The sequence below is a fragment of the Contarinia nasturtii genome, unplaced genomic scaffold (assembly GCF_009176525.2).
Source record: "Contarinia nasturtii isolate CC-2019 unplaced genomic scaffold, AAFC_CNas_1.1 Cnas_scaffold_2861, whole genome shotgun sequence".
NCBI classification, from domain to species: Eukaryota; Metazoa; Arthropoda; class Insecta; order Diptera; family Cecidomyiidae; genus Contarinia; species Contarinia nasturtii.
In genome coordinates, this window is record NW_022200178.1 from 1,008,891 (window position 1) to 1,028,674 (window position 19,784).

General features: G+C 35.9%; 2 protein-coding genes across 6 annotated transcripts in view; one reads left to right on the forward strand and one right to left on the reverse strand.

The window, feature by feature from the left end:
- Positions 1–19,784, forward strand: part of LOC116349303 — a 169,534-nt gene that overhangs the window by 38,356 nt on the left and 111,394 nt on the right. For all 5 annotated transcript variants that reach the window (XM_031780675.1, XM_031780679.1, XM_031780676.1 and 2 more), the window contains exon 2: positions 15,674–16,972. In XM_031780675.1, the coding sequence (XP_031636535.1) occupies positions 15,674–16,972 (1,299 nt within the window). The remainder of the gene's footprint in view (positions 1–15,673; positions 16,973–19,784) is intronic.
- LOC116349310 (structural maintenance of chromosomes protein 3-like) lies at positions 4,343–5,114 on the reverse strand. Its single transcript, XM_031780689.1, has 2 exons — positions 4,916–5,114; positions 4,343–4,838 (listed from the first exon to the last, which is right to left on the reverse strand). Exons 1-2 carry the CDS (start codon positions 5,102–5,104, stop codon positions 4,650–4,652), a joined length of 378 nt encoding a protein of 125 aa, XP_031636549.1. The 5' UTR covers positions 5,105–5,114; the 3' UTR covers positions 4,343–4,649.

Genomic DNA, 19,784 nt, shown 5'->3' on the forward strand with positions numbered 1-19,784 from the left:
ATCGTTTTGTTTTATGCTTTCTTCAATGTACGAGACCAAGTTCCAGCGTATACGGTACACATTGAATGTATGTGTTTGTGTGCAATATCGGATGTCACAAAACCGCTTGGTGACGAAACAACAAAGAAATCATTAGCCAATGCTATGATACAGAAAGAGAAATACCGTTTTTTTTTTTGGTTTCAAATGTTTCTTTTCAATATTCTTGGAATAAACTGGCGTTTATTTTGACATTCCGGATACAACAAGACGGAGAGATGTGTGCATGATTGCAGTTTGTTGGTCGTTCGGTTAGTTAGTTGGCTTGTTTGCGATGACAATCGAATGATTGTATCTCGTTCTACTTTGCCGAACATCACACCATTAATATGCATATTTTAAATGAGAGAATCGTGAGCAATAATTTGGACCCGAAGAAATGTCACACCTAACGCACGCTCATGTACGCACCTACCGAGACGATTACGATCGAAGGCAGCATGCGACCGCATACAAACTGTCATATATATTCATATAGCCATCTAAATGGAATGTTTTAGTATCATTTGCATGCATTGTTAACTGTTTTGTGGTTCGTATTTAATATAGTTCAATACTGCTATTCAAACAACTGCGAACAGTAGGCTTGTTTTGTGTCACATGTTTAGTTTCTCGTATATGGCACACATTCAGAATGTTATCTTTGTATCTTGGCTCATTACAAATTATATACATGAAAATTGCATCTGTTATGCTCATTCACTTGCGCTTCATTTTAGTCCTATATAAATTAGTTGGTTCCGATGGGCTTTGGAAAAAAGAGCTCATAAATTCGACTGTTTTTTTTTATCATTTTTCATATGCCTTTGATTCGAACGAGAACACACATGAAGTTCCCGATTTTCAACGTCATTTTTTTTTTTTTTTTATGAATACACTCTACAAATGATTGGTATTGCTCAACATATTGTGTTTAATTACCACTTTGCAGCGCTTTGCAGCATCAAAAAAGCAATTTATACTGAAAAAGAGAGCAGTTCTTGTCGAAATTTGTTTATTACGTGCTACAATCATTCTTTTGGAAGTTTTGTGCGGAAATAACGTATACTTTTTGCTTTAAATTAAGAATGACGCATTTTATTTCCATTTTTTTACATTTCCCCTTTACTTCAAAGAACGGAACGGTCTGTTATCTGTGGGCTGCAGTAGCAAACCTTCATCACATGCTGAATTCATTAATCGACAGTAAAACACCATATAAAAATGTGAAAAAACGACCATTTATTGTTGCATTCGAGTCAAAAAAATAAAAATAAAAAGCGATATAAAGACAAAACATGTCAATATAAAACTGGAGGAAATAACGTGTCAATTTATTTGTGGACCGTTCCGAAAATGATACATGCTCAGTTGTCTGGGTTTCATATTTAAACCAGCAACAGTTTTCATTTGGTTTAACTACACTTAAGGCAAAAATTAAAGGAAACAAGAGACATAAAAATGTTTTCTCGTTTCGTACATCTCATGATGTCACTCGTTTATTAGATGAAATGAAAAATTCGACAAATTACATGACTATGACAGATGATGGTCGATTCCGAAAGCGCTCATGTCGTTTTTGTGGTTTTATTTTTCATTCACGAAAAAACAATGTGCGATGTTTGAAGTCGAGGGTCTTTGTCTCGCATTTTGATGACATCAGATATAAATAAAAATGCGAGACATGAGTGTCGTACGAACTGTTATTGTGAGATACTTGTCACTCAAATAAAATGCACATCCAGTCAGCTCTTTTCCATGATGAACCGTCTACTGGATAGAAAAAGCAAAGTCCATCGAAATAGTGGTGATTTTTATTATTTATTTTTGCGAATTCATAGAAGCACAATGGCATAATTAGAGTAATTGGAGTGTTTGCTCTCAGACATAAATTTGGAAATTAAATGAGAATCACTTCATAACAACTACCATGGTGTTGAAATATGAGCAAATTAAGTTGCTGTTTTTTTTTCTTCACAAAATACAATGACCTTTTCAAGTGCTCTAAAGAAGGTGGCGAAAAAAACATCATTGAATTAATGTAAATGAAAGGCTTGAAAATTCAATTCGATTTGATTTATTCAAGTTTCAAAACACCATTGCAATTACTTTACAAGAATGAAAGACAACACATTTTTTTCTTTTGTGCGCTGTGAGCTCAATTTTCGAGCGATTTATTGAATTTTTGCCATATGTTGTGCTAAGTCAAGCGATTAACATGAACATCTTCAAACGATTTTTTGTTCATCTTCGTTCGACTTTTAAGATCCAAGAACCCTTTGTGTGAACAAATGAACGATCCCATTAAAATTATTATTCATCGAAATGATGCGTGAAAAATGTCTGATTCGTTTTGAACACCAATATATATATAGTAAAACGTTATCTCGAAATGAAAATTCAGAATAGCGCAGCATCATTTAGAAAATTAAAAAAAAATCGGTGTATCCGTCATTCGAGACTCATTCAATATCAAGATCAAGAGCAAAGGTCGTGTTTCTTCTAAGGCCGGCCTATGCCATAGCGAATGTCGTTAGTTCTAGTGTGTTAATGCACTGAATTATCAGTCAGTTGTGAGAGATTTTGTCGAAGATGCTCAAAATATGTCTTCTTTTTTTTCATTCAAAAACGAACGACGAAAGCAAAAAGAAACGGTCGCATATTCGGTTTGTTCTGTTCTTGACGTTTTTATCGAGAGACAAAATTTATGTGTTTTCCGCAGGGAAATACCGAGAAAGAGATTGAAAAAATCGCTGCCGAACAATGTGTCGCTTTGGCTCTCTATAAATAAAAGAGTTGCTTTCAGTTCTGGGTTGTGATTTGGAAATTTAAATAATACACAAATTTCAGAGTCATAAACATAAATTTGATCTTGTCGATTTATCGTACCGATGGGTACTAGGACAATGTTGTTATACTTGCCGGTGATTTCTTTCTTTTTTTCCACCAAAAATTTACACTGAACAAGATAATGCCATTTTTTTGATGATGAATATTTTTACCGGTGCACAAGACTTCTATGCAGGCAATTTGATTAAAGCAAACAAGGCAGAGATAGCATGTTATTATGTCGAGCGAAAAAAAAACAGAGATAATTTACAACAAGGTACACCACATCGTCTTAAAAAGTCGTCGGTATGTATTCACATTATGTTGCATTTACTTTGTAATCGAAGTATGTGTGAATGCCTCAAAGAGATGACAAAGAAGACATGAAATTGTGTCTGTTGGTTCAATCGAACAGTGTTTTTGTTTCATTGCTTGTAAGCACATCGTTTGCGAGCGTAAAATATCAAGAGCAAAATCGAGGTTTGAATAATGAATGCAAATAAAGAGCAAAAAAAACTAAAGCAGTAGATATGTGTAAAACAAGCGCGAGCACCGAAGATTCATGACATAAAGATGGATCGAAATCTTGTGTGCATCGTGCTATTTGTATGTGTGTGATGCGGTAAACATCAATGAACATAATCAGTCTGATGGCAGGAAAAATAACAATTGCGCGCGAATGAATATTCGTGCTCTCAATCTAGATGCAATGCTTCTGGCCAACGACGACGACGACATTGAAGCGGCTGAGATCTTCTTTGGCTGACGCGATTCGCTTTACTGAGTGGAAATAATAAAAACAAATTGCATGTGTACTTGAATATAGCTCTCGCACTCCTCATCTTTCGCACTTCTTGCTGTGTCATGCGTATACATCTTTCATTATTTTTCCCCATCACTCCGACCATGTATACCGAAACGACCTCATATATATTATTATCCGGCACGATTCATATTCATTGCCATAACTTTCGACACTTCTCCAACATCTTGTACCAAAAATAACATCATTCGAACAAAACAACACCGTATGTTATTTAATGGAATAGATTTTTATTATGTTTGGTTATGCCACACCAACAATGATTTCAATTCGGAAATATATGGAACGAATGAGCGTAGATATGACTGTTCGCTCTCATAAAAATTTTGAACAGTCTCGAACGACACAACAAAAAAGTGCACATTGCACACACAGCAAACTACAGTAACGACTAATGTACATAATATGCATGAATGTCCTTACAAGAAAAAAAAATGAGTGACGCTTTCATATGCTGTCGTTTGTTTTTCCAATTTCCTTCAATTCATAATATCTTCTGTGTGCCAAACATTCATTTGGATTTGTTTCTGGATTTTAATGATTTTCACAATTTCGATGCGGTTGTTTTTATAGTAAATATTATTCATATACAAGTTCTCATAAAGAAAAAAAAATACAACGTATTATGTTCATGTGGCTTTGACAAGGTTCAACTACATTCCTTAGAGTATATGCTTGTTTTTTCTCTTTCTTTTCAAACAATAACTAAAATATTCTGGTTTTTGTTCAATATTTTATGACCCGCTTTAAGTTGCACTTTATTGAAGTGTCTGCACACGACGAATAAATACGATTAAATAACAACTTTGTATTTTATTCTGGACATCTTTCTTTCTCTTTCTCTCTCTCGGTGTGCACCATTTTTAGCAATGCTGAGTTCGTAAAATACTACCGCTCATAAAAAAAAACGATTGAACATTTTTCAAAATGAACTCAACCAAATGAATAATGAGTGTTAATGGTTTCGTTGTCGTTGCATTCAGTCTTCTTGGTAAGAGACCATTTCAGCGTCTCCGTGTGGTACGCCTTCCGTCATTCGAAATATATCATCAATAAAATTAGGTCCATTTACCAAGCCCCGTCGTCTTGTTGATGCAATGATTTGCGACGTATTCGATAGCTCGTTCAAGTAAGTGATCAATGGTTCAAGATACGGTTCGAAAATCAACTGTATGCAAGAGAAAAAAAATTGAAGACATATGTCAACCAATATTTATCCAAAATAATTGTTGATGTGTGAATTACCTCTTCAATTGAATCGAACAGGTAAAATGGTGCCGGCAACAGTTGCTGCATACTAATAATGTAAAGCAACGCAACGAGTCGGCGCTTCTGCCCGAATAAATTGTTGAATGACTCTTCAATTTCGTCAAATCGAGCAAAGATATCAACTCCAACGGCATCACCAACATTCTCCGCTATTTTATCAGCCATTTCAACAGCATTTTCAGTTGTGGCAGCACTTTGAGTTGCATCGTCACTTCTTTCATTTGCCATTTTGATCAATTGCAATCGTGCAGAACCGCCTGGCACAAAATGTGCAAAATTATTCGAAAAACGCATGGCCAAGTCTTCAAATGTGCTTTGAATCGATGTTTTGATGTTTCCTTCCACTTTTTTTATGGCCAACTTAATTTTCGTTTTCATTCGTATGAGCTCAGCACGACGACGCTTGAGATTTTCTCGGTCCTTTGTAAACGTTTCCAACATATTCGTGTCAAAGTTCTCAGTATTTGCATACGTATTCAATTGATGTTTTGCAATGTGTAGTTGATTATTGATGTCGTCTTCAGACATATCAACAATATCTGGATTATGAACTTTCGTCGCATCGTATGGTTTTTGTGATCGAAGTCGATTCATTTCGTTGGTTAAATTCCCTTTGTGCACATTCATGCAATGCAATTCACCATAGATTAACTTTTGCGTCTCTTCGACGTTCAACTTTTCTTGTTCCAATTCCTTGAGGGATTGCTTTTTCGCCTCGTGTTCTGCATACAATTCAGAAATTTGTGCTCGAATTTCGGTCAATTCAACAGCAATTTGTTGCTTGAATTCTTCTCTTTGCAATAAAATTTCTTTTTGACGATCAAGTTCGGATGAATTATTTGAATGCATCATGGTTTGCTCCTCCAATACACTGTACCGACTCACTAAAGTATTTTCAAAATAGTCGGAAATATTGTCACGACGCTTTTGTACTTGGTTCATTTCGGCGGTCACTTTTTGAAGTTGGGCACTCTTTTCAACAATTGCGGCTTGAATCAGTTCAATTGCTTTACGCTCGTCTTCCGTCAACAAATCCAACTTCATTTCATTTTCGTAACGATTTTTATTTGCAGTGAGTTCATTCAGTTTGGCTTCGTGCTGTTGCAAGTCGCTTTTTTTAAGTTGGATACGTCCCTCGTGTTGATTAATCGTCCGCGTTAGTTGCGAAATGGACAATTGTACCTGCTGAATTTTGCTCATTGTTTGATGTTGTTGATGTAACCATTCACCAGTTTGATTGATTTGCTCGACCGTCACTTCCATTCGATACGAATTTTCACTCAATTCATATTCGGTAGCTTCATTCACGTCGGCCAAATTTTGTTGCTCCTGATACAATTCCAGTGGATTGATGTTGCCGTTGCAATTTATACCAATTATTGCTCCACTTTTCTCTGTAAAACCCGAATCGGTTACGACTTCATGCGTCGACTCATTTGGAGCACTTTCGAAACAATTCAAATTCGGTGGTAAATCGCAGAAGATTAACTCAAAGACTTTTTTGAATTTCGCATCAAATGACAGACGTGAGATTAGGTTGTGTTTTTTAAATTCACTGCTGTCGATGATGTTCAATGCGAAGAAATTCACTTCGCCCGGTAATTGGGCCGCATTCAAACTCGACAATATTTGAGTGGCCGTTTGTGGTGAATCGACGACGTAATAAAATAAGTATTCAGCCATCAGCTTTGGCAAAGATTTCTGCAAATTCCGATCGTCACATGAAAAGATGTCAATAACACGACCGTAATAATTTTGCTGCAGTTTATTTCCATATTTTCGCATGAATGTTTCCATCGACTTAAATCCCTCAAACATTGACTGAAAAGAGAAAATGTATGTTATTAATTCAGAGATTTTTTCTTTTCACGGTAAAAAGGGAGGAAAAGTGAATCTTGTCTCTTTCACAAAAAAAAGATGTTTCTTTAATAATAATTTTTTTGTTTCATTAAAATGCACTGTGCTTCTTTTTTCGCTTGAAAATGATCAAAGAGAAAACTAGTTTGTTGTTGGCGTGCACAACACAAAAGGATACAAGATGTACAAAGTAAAAAGGAAAAATTAATTTTCAAATGGTATCACTTACATCACCGATGCGCGAACGCAGTTTCTTGTAAATTTCGTCCAAATTAAGTTTCAGCTCACGCGATTTTTCCAACAAGGATTCGTTTTGTTCCATGAGTTCGCTGTATAAAATGCACAAAAACATAAAAATGATTATCTATAGAAGCGATTTCTTTTTCTCTTATCAAATAAATGCTTTCTGTGTAAGTGAATGTCTTACATTTTCTGATTTTCGAGGCTATTATGCGTCTCTTGCTGTTGATAAAATGATTGAGTTTCATCTTCAGCATTCATTTCATGCAACTGTTCATTATACTTTGAAAGTTCACCCTTAAGTAAATTAATTTCTGTTTCGTCCCCTTGGATTTCCATTTTTAATCGGTTTACATTACGATTTTCGCGAGTGATGGCATTTTTGGTGCGTCTGATGAACACCGTGAGATGTTCGTCTCGTTTTGCAATCGTTAGAAATTGTGTGTTCAGTCGTTTATTTTGTTGACAATTGATCAGAATCGTTGCGACTTGTGCATCAAGTTCGTTCATTTCTTCATCGCATTCATGTTTATTTTCGGCAATGCGTTGCAATTCGGCATCAATGTCACCCATTTGATTGCTGGTTTCTTCGATTTTATCTCGATACATTTGCTTTTCTTGCATCGATAAATCTTCGGCCATCGAACCTTGTTGAACGAGACTTTGTAAATCGACCAATGAATCTTCCAACGTACGATTCTCACGTTCACACTCTTCAATACGCATCATTAAATGCCGTTCATTCATTCTCAATTCACTCGCTTTGTCCACAATCAATTTCATTTGTCGTCGGTTCTCTTTGCTTTTCTCCGCATTTTGCAGTAGATTCGTTTTATTTGCCGTAATTAAATTGGTGTGCTTTTCAATATCGGCATTCAGTTGTTGACACTCTGTTTTCACCGCTTTGATGCGATACAGCCGCTTGAAATGGCCAAGTTCCTTTTCACGTATCACCCAACTTTGATAGATTTGTTGCGTTTCGTTTGATGCAAAAATCGTCAGCTGCACATCGATTTTCTTCAGCGAAGCATCAATTTTCTCCATTTGAAGTTCGGTCTCATTTAGAATTCGCAGTGATTTATCACGTTTTTGATAAAATTCGTCGACACCACAACAATCTTTCAGCCAATGCAATCGACCTTTATCATCGCTCAGCTCCGCTGTTACAATATCCGTGCTGTTCAAGGAGTACTGAAACGGAACTGATGCGGCAAAACCAAAAGTCTCCAAAAAATGTTTCACTTTCACACGTTCGACGCTAAAACCATTAAGAAAATATTCGATTTGTTGTGTTGGATGCTGAATGGTGCGACGTAGTGTAATTTTGTTGCCAGTTTTTGTGCCCTCAAAACTCTCGAAAAATGCTTTAACGACATCGCTTTGACCAGAGCTGAATGTTATCTCGACCGAACCATTGAAAGTTTGAAACTCATGAGATAGACTTTTTATATCATTCGAATAGCCCAGCGCAAATGTTATTGCTGCATAAAAAATATAAACAAAACATGTAATTAATATTTGTTTGAATGGCTTTTGTTTCGCAACAATAAAAATCAAGAGAGAGAGAGAGAGAACAAGTGGCCAAAAGTCATGAAAAGAAATTGGGAAAAAGTTTTGTACCTTTTAACCACGTACTTTCAGAACTACCAACTAAAACTGCACTTTTAATGCCATCAATTGGACCCAGCTCAAAAGTTCTGTTATTGGATTGTGCATCCACAACGGATACCTGAAATTTAAAAAGAACCACAATCTCGAATAAATCATACCAAAATTTAATTAAATTTATAATGCAATTTATCAACTCTTCGGCTATTAACCTTTTCAATGCGCATTTTTGATTTCACTCGAATTGATTGTTTCGATGTTTTTAGCCCGAAGTGTTTGCATTTAAATGCTAGCTTTCAAACAGTCACTTGCATTCATGGAGAATGTCACAATGAAGTATACGTTTGAAATTGAAACTGTTACTGTCATCAACAAAAACACAAAAAAAAAAACATTGAGATCCGCTAAAACTTTTACCACGTTTCACATTTGTTTATGCAATCATATTTCAAACTTTACGAAACTCGACCATATGGTGTAAATGACAATACCAAAAACCGTAACTTTTGTTAAAAAAAATTATTTCCGATTTTTCCAACCTCGTTAAAAATTCTTGACGATTTTCAAAATGTTTGTTAAATAACAAACGAAATGCAACTGACTGACTGACGGACGGGATGCGATGGTGTGAGCATGCTGGTTTCAAAATTAATATTCACAATGGCAAAACATTCCTCAATTTTGAATGTATTGACTATTGATTTGGGAATCAATGCTTGAAATCCAAATTTACATGCCACAAATACATATAAATAAATGAATTCATCGAAATGAAATTCGACCATTCGAGTCCACTTTAAATGTGTGAAGCATCGCTTGAATGCTTCGGTTGATGATACATGCAAACGATGAAAATATGCTAAATCAACACAAAATAACTGAATCGTGAGGGAAAAATGCTCGAATTACCAAACAAACAAACAAACACATTCATGCCAACAACCATACCTTATGCGACGTGAATATCTCTATCTCACCCCAAGAGGGAAATTAAGCGTTGAAATACCGAATTGTAAACAATTCACGAAGCATGAAACTGAATCGTTTTATGGTATTTATCAGACCGATGACTTACTGACACAAGCAATTTTGTTTGCTGAAATGAGCCAAATTTCGAGAATTCCGTTTTGTTTCCAATCTTGCCTTTCTCTCATTTTCGGCGTTTGTTTGGTAAGCGCTTTGTTATATCTCTTCCTGTATTTCTCTTTCGGAAGCAAAAAAAAGTGGATTTGTTTTCTTTTCAAACTTTTGTGTGATGCGACAAAGATTAAACAATCGAATAGTGAGAGAGAAAAAAACTTTTGCTTTCAACGCGAGACCTTTCTTTGTGAAACTCGTTGAGTAAAATTCGAGACAAAAAAAATTGCCTTCAGCGGAGAACTACGAAAAAGAGAGACGCAAAAAATGTCAACTTCAAAAGACGATCCGTTGTGGCATGTGGTTATAAAGCAGGTGTTTGCAAGTAGTTTGTGCTGTGACGATGGCATCAGTATCCTTTTTTTTCTCGATGACAGAAATAGAAAATCTCACTGAGAAAATTTATGCGTGTTTTTCATCGAGAGTGAACGTTCACACATACATATAGAGAGACAGAGAGACAACCACAAATGGAATGTCTGTGTGCACGCGCTCATTCTTCTGTTCTGATTCTCCATTCCAGCGCAAATTTTTGAAAAGAGATGCTCTTTTTGCGCGATGTCTCCCTTTCTCCTCTCACTTACCCACGGAATCTGGCGGCTTTTGATGTAATGCACTCGACTTACACTGAAAGCAGTCACCAGATAAAAGAACATATTGTTGTTGATAATAAATAAAGTGGTTCGTGATGTACAATACTGGCGCACACGTACAAATTAAAATCGAACTGCAACGCCATTGCCGCCGCTTCCGTCGTCGATTCGTTGTTGTTGTTGTCGGCTATGTAATTTTTGTAGACGCTTGCTTGTTTTTCTTTCCCTTGACTATTTTTCATATCTCAAAGTATAGTCGCATTCAAAGAAGTGGCATGGAACGAGTTTTTGCGCCTAAATTACATAATTTATGTGCTCTCCAACTATTTTAATGGGATATTTCTCTACAGCTCACTGTGTAAGAAACATTCCTGCATTTTCGAATACCAGCAACTCGCTTCATTCTTCTTCTTTTTTTTTCGTTGGTTTTTTTTTTCGATTTGCTTTGCGGGAAATCCAGCAGTGTGCCTGTGCACACAATCAAAATGTCTCTAGATGTGGTTGGCATTCATAATGCAGCAAGCGTATCTTTGATTATATCCACTTGAAATAACGCTGTTTTAACACAATTATTTTTTGCGCGATAGATCGTACTGTGCAATAACTTAATAAAATACACGATGCAATCAGTGAGATGGAGAGGAAGAGAGAAGAAAAAATGAAATATAATGCCCTTCATCAGACCGTCGATAAATTGAACGGGTAGTATATCACAACAACAAAAAATAAATTACAAGTAAACACACCATAATTGCAGCCACTATCATTTTTCGATCAAGCTCAATTGAAGCCGTCATCGTTGATATTTGTTAATAATGATGCCTGTTTTACAATGGCCAGTTACAAATTACTTTCTTCAACTGGTTTTTCTTTTTGGTTCGGCGATAGAAAGACTTAATTTTGATATGCTTTTGCTTCGATACGATTGGTACCGAATATAAAATGACTTTAAGGTTGTGGCTAGAAAAATTAACCATAAATTATCCGTCCACCAACCAATCCCAAATGTATAATTTATTTCATTATTATGTAGAGCGACTACATGTTTTTCTACTAAAAAAAGAAACTATCGAGATCAATATTGTTGGGAAAAGGAAGAAAGCGATAAAAAAACAGTCACTGTCAACATGCGACCATCGTCATCGAATCAATGACGATTTATTACAAAAGTTCTTTGTCTGTTGTCGTGTTTACAACAAAAAATCAGAAGAAATTCCAAAATGGCCCGATGTGTTCTTTGAACCACTGTTCACTGACGACCAAATTAAAAATGCAAATTAAAAAGATGAATCTATGGGCTGCGAGTGGTAAAGGTCTTGAGATAATAAAGTTCCGTTAAAATGAAGAGACTCCAAATGAAGGAAAATGGTTTTAGTTTTGGCCATTTGTTAATTTTTAATTATATATCCCTGTTTATCGCTCATTTGCATTGCTCCATATCAGTTTGCATACAATTAAAATCCATTGCGTTGCGTTGTCCGCAGCTTTAGTTTTGTGTGCATAAGCACAAGTTTGTAATTTAAAGGCAATTGAGCTTGGTGTACGTCCTAATTTCAACCCATTAACCGAGAATTGTGGAGTGCGTGTATCTCGTTATTTTATTCTTTTTTTTTCTTGTTTCAAGTGTTTCGGCGCCGACGAACACATACACATACACTTGATGCTTTTGTTAGATTAATTTGATGAAAATGTGGTGTACTTGATGCAAAGCACCGAATCCAGGCAATAGCAACACAGTACACTCACTTTATCTAGTTTTCGCCTTTCTATACAATTCACGGTTCAACTGCAATCAAGATAAACAACTTAGGCGAACGGAACAACTTAGTCGGCAATGCTGGGTCGTCAGTGATTATGAAAAAAAAAACTTTGCCCAGACACACTCTTATTCTCACAATGTGAGTGCATTTAAATCAAAACAATACCTGCAATAGTGGTGAGTCTGGTAAAACAATTGCGATACAAGAGTCGAAATACATTTGTCGCGCTATGTGCGTGCTTGCCATTACCAGAATAATTTTTAAGGAACGTGACATTTTCATTGCCATTGGAAAATGGAAATGCAAATGTTCACATAGAGACACATACCGCGCGACCACTACAAAGTCAACGAAACAAAGCGTCAACATTTTTGCGTTGAAACTCACACGGATGAATTGTGAAATCAGTATTGTGCCCTTGGATGAAAGAGAAAAAAAGAATAAAACACAGCCGCAAAACACATTGAATGATAAAACATGACATTTTTTCTATGCTTTCTCAGTAGAATTCTTTTTATTAATAATTCAAAAAAGAGAAAAATCGGATTTTTGTTGAAATTATATTGTGATATCTTCAATTTGAAAACGGCTTGACTTTGTTTACTTTAGATGATAATGAATTGATTCTTTATTTTAAATTTGTGTTTGTGATTTATTTTAAATTTGCTGACATAGTATAGGTTGAGCTACATGCCCAAGTTTATGTTTGTTATCGATTTAAAGAATGACGAATGAGAATGTGCTATTTCTCTTTTGTTTTGTTTTTTATTTATTTCTTTATTTTGATCGGCATATAATGAAAAAAAAAATGTGGTAGAAAAAATGACATTGTGTTTTAACGAATGAATTCATATTTTGATTTACTTTTAACTCAAAAGTAAAATGTTTGTTGCTGAAGCTCAATTTACTGGCAATCAATCCGTTCCAATGTCACGTATCCATTTTGGGCACTTTGCCAATTTCCACATAAGGTTGTTGTCAGGGATGCGTCGAATTCTGGGGATGAATCGGGGAACCGGCCCATTGGACTGTTCATCCAAGTTTCACCAAAATCGAAACAAAACTTCTTTAGCATTTTGCATTTATTTACAAAACCGACCATTTCTTCCGTCGAAAATTTTGATGCTTTCATGTTGACTTCCTTCACAAATGGCAGTAAACTTGCCAAACGTAATTTCTGTTCACCACTTATAAGGATTCCATGTACTGAATCGATTGTTAGCTTGATGAGTTGTGTATTTTGTCCGATGTAGTCAGTAAGTCGCTCAAACAATTTCAACGTGATATATCGCCAATATAAATTCCTGACTACTGTAATTTGAAGCTCATCAAGATGGTCAAACGTTATTTTTGGAAGTTCTGGAAATTCATTTCCTGGACCGCGATCCGCTGTATTACCGGTCTGATCGACTGAAACAATGTTGAACTTGAACTGTTTTACACTTTTGAAATGAACTTCTTCGTGCCGGGGAATATCATGTCTCATGTATCTGAAGTTAACTTCTAGCTGTTCAAGCCGGGTCAAATATTTGCTGGCAGATTGAAGTACTGTCGTATTCAATTCACTTTTGATGTACAAACTGCGTATCATTGGGTTCAAACGCATGAATTCGGTGAAGTTTTCTTCGACCAAATTACTTTTTTCATCAAATCGTACAGCCACATATTCCAATTTGGGAAAATGAACGGCAATGCTTTTGGGATCATTCAATTGAACGACTTCCAATTCCAGGTGACGCATTTGCGGAAAACATCGATTAAAATTAACCAACGCATTACCCAAATCACAATGCAAAAATGCAATCTTTTCAACTTTGGTAAATGGTTTTGCCAAATTTTCCATCATTCCTTTCGAACAATTTTCCAACCGCAGTTCCACCACCGAATTTGAACCATATTTATTGACATAACGATTCAATTCCGGCATCCATTTTTTATAGATGGCACCATCGATTTTCTTGTACGTAATATAGACTGATGAAACAAGATGACCAAAGCAACGCATCAACTGTAAACAGGATTTTAAAGTGTTGACCCAAATGCAGTCGTCCATTAAATTTGTCTTGAATCGACTGAATGACTTAATGGTACCATCCAATTTAATTGGTTTTTTGCCAAATTTTCTGCTGAATACCTCGTCGGTGGCCGGTACAAATTTTTTGCTCGAATCAACGACATTCATTAGATCGTTGAGATCCAAGTACAAAAAAATGTATTGTAGGCAATCGTTATTGACATCAGTGATTTTAGTGGAACTTAACACTTCTTCAATATTTTCTTGTCGCTTATTACGCTTGCCACTTCTTGTATTAGGAAGGATACGTCTTTTTCGTAAATTCATCGCTCAGATTTCGGGTAGCAAAATATGAATTTAAAAAACACACAATTTATTTTTCAATAGAACGTCTGACTTGTTTGCTGGTTAACTAAAAACTAATTTTATATGAAGATCGTAGAACCAATCGGTTGCTACCAATATACAACTATTTAGTTAGACTTTGACACTTGTCATTAATGAAAACAGGGCAAAGGCTAATTAGTAATGCGTGAAATCTACACAAAGGTGTAAAATCAGAGTTGCCAGATAGTATGTATATATCACAAATGTCCACACAATTTTGAAAAAAATGGAAGGTGGGTCGTTTTAAAATAAAAATTGGACTGTTTTGATGTACAGCCTACAATCAACTGATTTATTAATATTCTTTCAATATATTACATAGATTCGTATTTTTGTATGCATTCGATGCTTTCCTTCAGAGAGTAGATAACATTATCTCTACAGTAATATACTATATTAACAGTACCTATTAATAGTTATACATATTATATAGTATGCTTCTTGAACACATTCCGATTGTGCGGCGACAACAGTTTTTGTGAACTCTAGTAATTCACGGTTTATTGATAAACAACTTAGGCTGTATAGTAATGTCGACATTAGAAAATGAAAATGCAAATATACACACATACCGTTTTGCGTACGACCTCCGCAAAATCTTTTCAGTTCACATGAATGAATTGTAGTATCAGCACTTGAGTGAAAGAGAAACATATACAGCCGCAAAACATCCTGAAAAAAAATCGTATAATGGCATTTTTTTCGTCGCTTGCTTTCTTGTCATTGTGAATGAAATGTTTTGTCATTGTCATTGCCATTGTCATGGTTATTTTCAATGGAGGTGACATCGTTCGTCGCTTAATTCAACCGACTCTGGTTTATAGTTTGAAAATGCCATGCATTCGAAAAGCGTTGAAAATTCTTTTGGTTTTCTTTTTACCATGAAATATGCTTTCGCAAATTGCGATTGTGTTATGCTCTTTTTTTTCCATCTCATCATGTAATTTGCGTATGAATCGCTCCATTTATGAAATGAAAAATTTCCGAAAAAAAAAAAATTCACCGCGAACATGCCAATGAAGAAAACAAAATATGAATTTCGAGATTACTTAGAACAAGAGACAAGATAGAATGAAATATTTATGGACATTCATTTTAACCAATTTGTGTGTGTGTTTTTTTTTTCTTCTCATTTCAGACTGAGGATATTCAGAAATTACAGTTGATTCCGTTGCAAAAACCACTCATAACTTCAAAACATTTGCATGAAAAACTCGTTCAGCCAGAAAATGATGCGGTTGGTGTATCACAGCCGTTGCACAACAATGTCGACATTGAACAACATGTATCCACAGCGACCGATGTTGAAAAGCCACTACAATCGTCTCAATCAGCGATCGATTTAGCGAGAGCTCAATTGGGTTCCGTGGGCGACAACGAACCACTGGTACAAGATGAGACGACGGCGACGGCGATGACGACGACAACAACGACGGCAACAGCCTCATCAACGGCTGCAAAATCGCAGAAATCGATTAAAAAGGACATCAAACGAACCAAACGACTCGAGAAAAAACGATTGAAACAACAACAAAAACAACTCAAGAAACTTAACAAGAAAGCAAAGAAAGAAAAAAATAACAATAATAAAAATAATCGCAAACCAAATGATGAGACCAACAACGATAGCAGCAGTAGTAATAGCAAAAAGACGAACGAAGCCCTTCAATCGAATTTGAAAAATCGTTCGCATACACTTCGTGAGCCAATAGTGCCTAGAGCAAAATCGAAATCACCCGTAAATGTAACATTTGCATTTGATACAATTGAACATAGTAGCGATGCAAATAACCACGATCAAATCGTCGTTCTTCATCATTTGGCGCACAAGGATATCGTTCACAGTGCCAACCACATTGGCAATGGTGACGACGTTGTCGTCGGTGGCAATGCCACTGATGGCAAATCAAATGGCGAATACGATTCGTTGCCATTGATTAAGGTTGAGAAATCAGCAGACATCGATATGGACAGTGATTTTGCCGAGAAAATCGATGGCAATGGTAATGTGGTCATTGCAAATGTTATACTACCCATATCGTGTAGTTCATCTGACAGTATTCCATTTATAGACGACAGTCCGAATCCAAGACGTGCCGGCTGTTCGATTCCAATTGAACCGCACAAAAATCTTTATGATAGCCGATTTATAACATTGCAACCGCGAAATATTGGCGCACAAAGTATGATTTATGCACGAAAATTGGAAAAACCATTGCCAATTGCCTTTAAAATACCAACGAAACGGGACCAATTCGATAAATCAGCACAAATTTTATATCAATCGCTCAAAGAATCCATCGACCATCATTTTGATCGTGTTGCTCATTTACACAATAAGTTATGTCAAGTTTGTCACGAATTCTTACTTGTTCCGGATGCTGTTAAGTGCCTCACTTGTGGAATCGTTTGCCATCACAGCTGCACAATGCCACAGGTAACAATAATTTCGATTTATTCCTATTCAAATTCAGTTTGGTGCTTTAAAATCGAATGAATGAACCAGTTTCACTCATTGCTGTTTTTTTTAACTCAAACACCCAACGAGATTTGTGTCTTGACTACATTCACTCAAAGCTCTGGCCGGATTTAACTCATGCGATAGATGGCGTGATTGTGAATGAATTTGAAAAAAAATTTCATTTCATGTTATTTCTATTTTGAGACGAATCTTTTTTTGTTTGCGTTTATGCGTCTTAATTCGATAATGATAGCGTCAATTGGTGGAATGGAAAATGATTTGATATTCATTTTTCCTGTCACAAGTCAAATCTGCTTGCCATGCACACACGCATCTTATTTCCGATGATCAATCAACATTATTCATGCAAATGAGAGTGATATGCAAAACATATGCCATCATTATAGCTTCGTGCATTGTTTTTTTTTGTTCTTATTTTGCATGCGTTGTTCGCATTAAAATTTGCATTTCTCGCCATTGAACAAATCAATAAAAATTGCAACAAAGCTCACACATTGTTTACGTTAGTCAACGCACTACATAAATAAAGAGTATATCGTAAATTGAAGGAGAAAAAATATGACCGAGAAAATAAATGTTGTCATTTGAAAATCACATTTTAATTGCGTCGTTTTTTCTTCTGTTCGCATCACATTTTCTGCAAGTGCAAATGAGCGAGAGTAAAATGAGTAACTGCATCTGGGCTCGGGTGATTAATTCCATTCTTCATTAGATAGTGCATAATATTGAAAAGAAAATTATGATTAACACTTGCGCATAATCACATTGAATCCGCAAGGCATAAACCTGATATACGTTTATCATCAAGATATCATATTATGTGCATGCGAAAATTGTTTTGCATATATGGCTCATTTCCCAGCTGAGAAGCAAGGAGGAAAACCAGGCGGCCAAGCGAGAAACCGAAGGAGAAACAGAGAGAGAGAGATAGATAGCAAAAGAGAGCGTTCGCCTTAAAGTGTAACTGTATGAAAATCTAATCTCAATGCGATTAAACGCAAATCATATGAAAAATCGACTTACAAGCACAATGTAGCAATGTACGTATGTTTGTGCCTGAAGTGCGTCTCGAAGGAGAGCAAAAAATATACATAAATGCGCTTACAAAGATGAAGTGAGCCGGAGAGATTTAATGCAATGACAACCCGGTGTTGTGTTGTAAAAGAAATTGCGACGAAAATCCATCGCGATTATGTGAAAGAACATATTCACAGTTTCACACTTGTATCTTAACAAGATAAATGTTCTTCAATCCGTTTGGACAAACAAGCATCAATTATGCATATAAACCAACTGAAGCGTTTGAGCGTTGAGCACAAGCAGAAAATAAAATCATAAATATCGAAACGGTGTGTTCTAATGCTGTTGCATTTGGAATGTTTGCTGAATATACGCTATGACAATGATGGAGTCGCGCGTAAGCTCTTCACACAGTGAAATTGCTTCGTTTTGCTTACAATGGAAACGAAAACAACATATTAGACGAAAGTAACGAAAAAAAAGCATTGGAATTTGCACACCGAAGTTCAAATATAATATTCGTTCTGTTTGTGTATCGAGCTCAAATGCCAGAGGGGTACATGGAGTCGACATGTAAATGGCCAAACAAACGATTTACATTTTAATAGAAATATAAATCATTCGAATGCAAAGCATAAACAAATTACTCCATATGCATGCGATTAAATCGCTTTGTCGACACACTCTCTCGCGCACTGCCTCATATCAATAACTTTTCTCTCTCTCTTCTTCGTTTCGTTCTGCCTTCTTTCCTCAACTCGTTCAAACGTTTCAATTGAAAACATCGCGTCTACCATCTAGTTCATTACAGTTTTGTTAGATTTTCTGCCTAACAAATCGACTCATACGCTGTATTTCCATTTTCCAATAAATACAAAGTGTGAAAGAGATAAATAACAAACGAAATATCTTTGCTTGAATCCGATAAAAGATGAAGGGAATCAAGTCAAAGCGATTCGTCTCCGATGAGGTGAGTTGGAGGGAGAGAGCGCTCACGATTCTCATGTGATATTGGAATGAATCGTCAGCTCATTTTGCAAATTGCTCAAACAATATTGCACTCTCATAAATTAGACATTCAATCGCGTACCCATATCGCATCGCGTCATTTTAAGTGGCTGCTTGTGTTCGTCTATGTGCATTTGATTATTATTTGTCTCAGTGCGCGCAGAGACAAAGTAAGACACAGAGATAGTGTGTGTGTGTGCAAACGATTTATTTATTCATATTTTTTTCGGTACGTGCCACGAAGCCCAAGTCAACATCTGAATCGAATAAAACACGTTAAAGTCTTCAGACCTAATCAACGATAGAAATCGCTTACTATAGCTGGTTGGTTTTTGGTTGGTTCGTTGGATTGCATTTATAGCTTTTTTGCACACAAAGATTTGATTTAAATAGAAATCGCAAAAGACTTTTTGATGCTGCATTTCGAAATTTACAGCTAAAGTTGTTAATCTTAGTGATGTGAGTAGGCGAAGAATGCATATGACGATGTGTAACGCTTCTTGTAACTCAGTGATTTTGTTGACTATCGCACGAGCACGAGAGAGCTCACCATGACATTTTCGATTTTCAATGGGATTTTATTTTGTTACTGATTTTAAATTGCGTGGCCTCATTATGTATATGTATATCGTTTTGATAAATGTGAGCCAATCGTGCAAATCATTATGCTCACCTATCAAAGGCCTTTGTATGTCGACATTTCCATTTCGATGATATTCTCTTTTCTACCATTCTTATG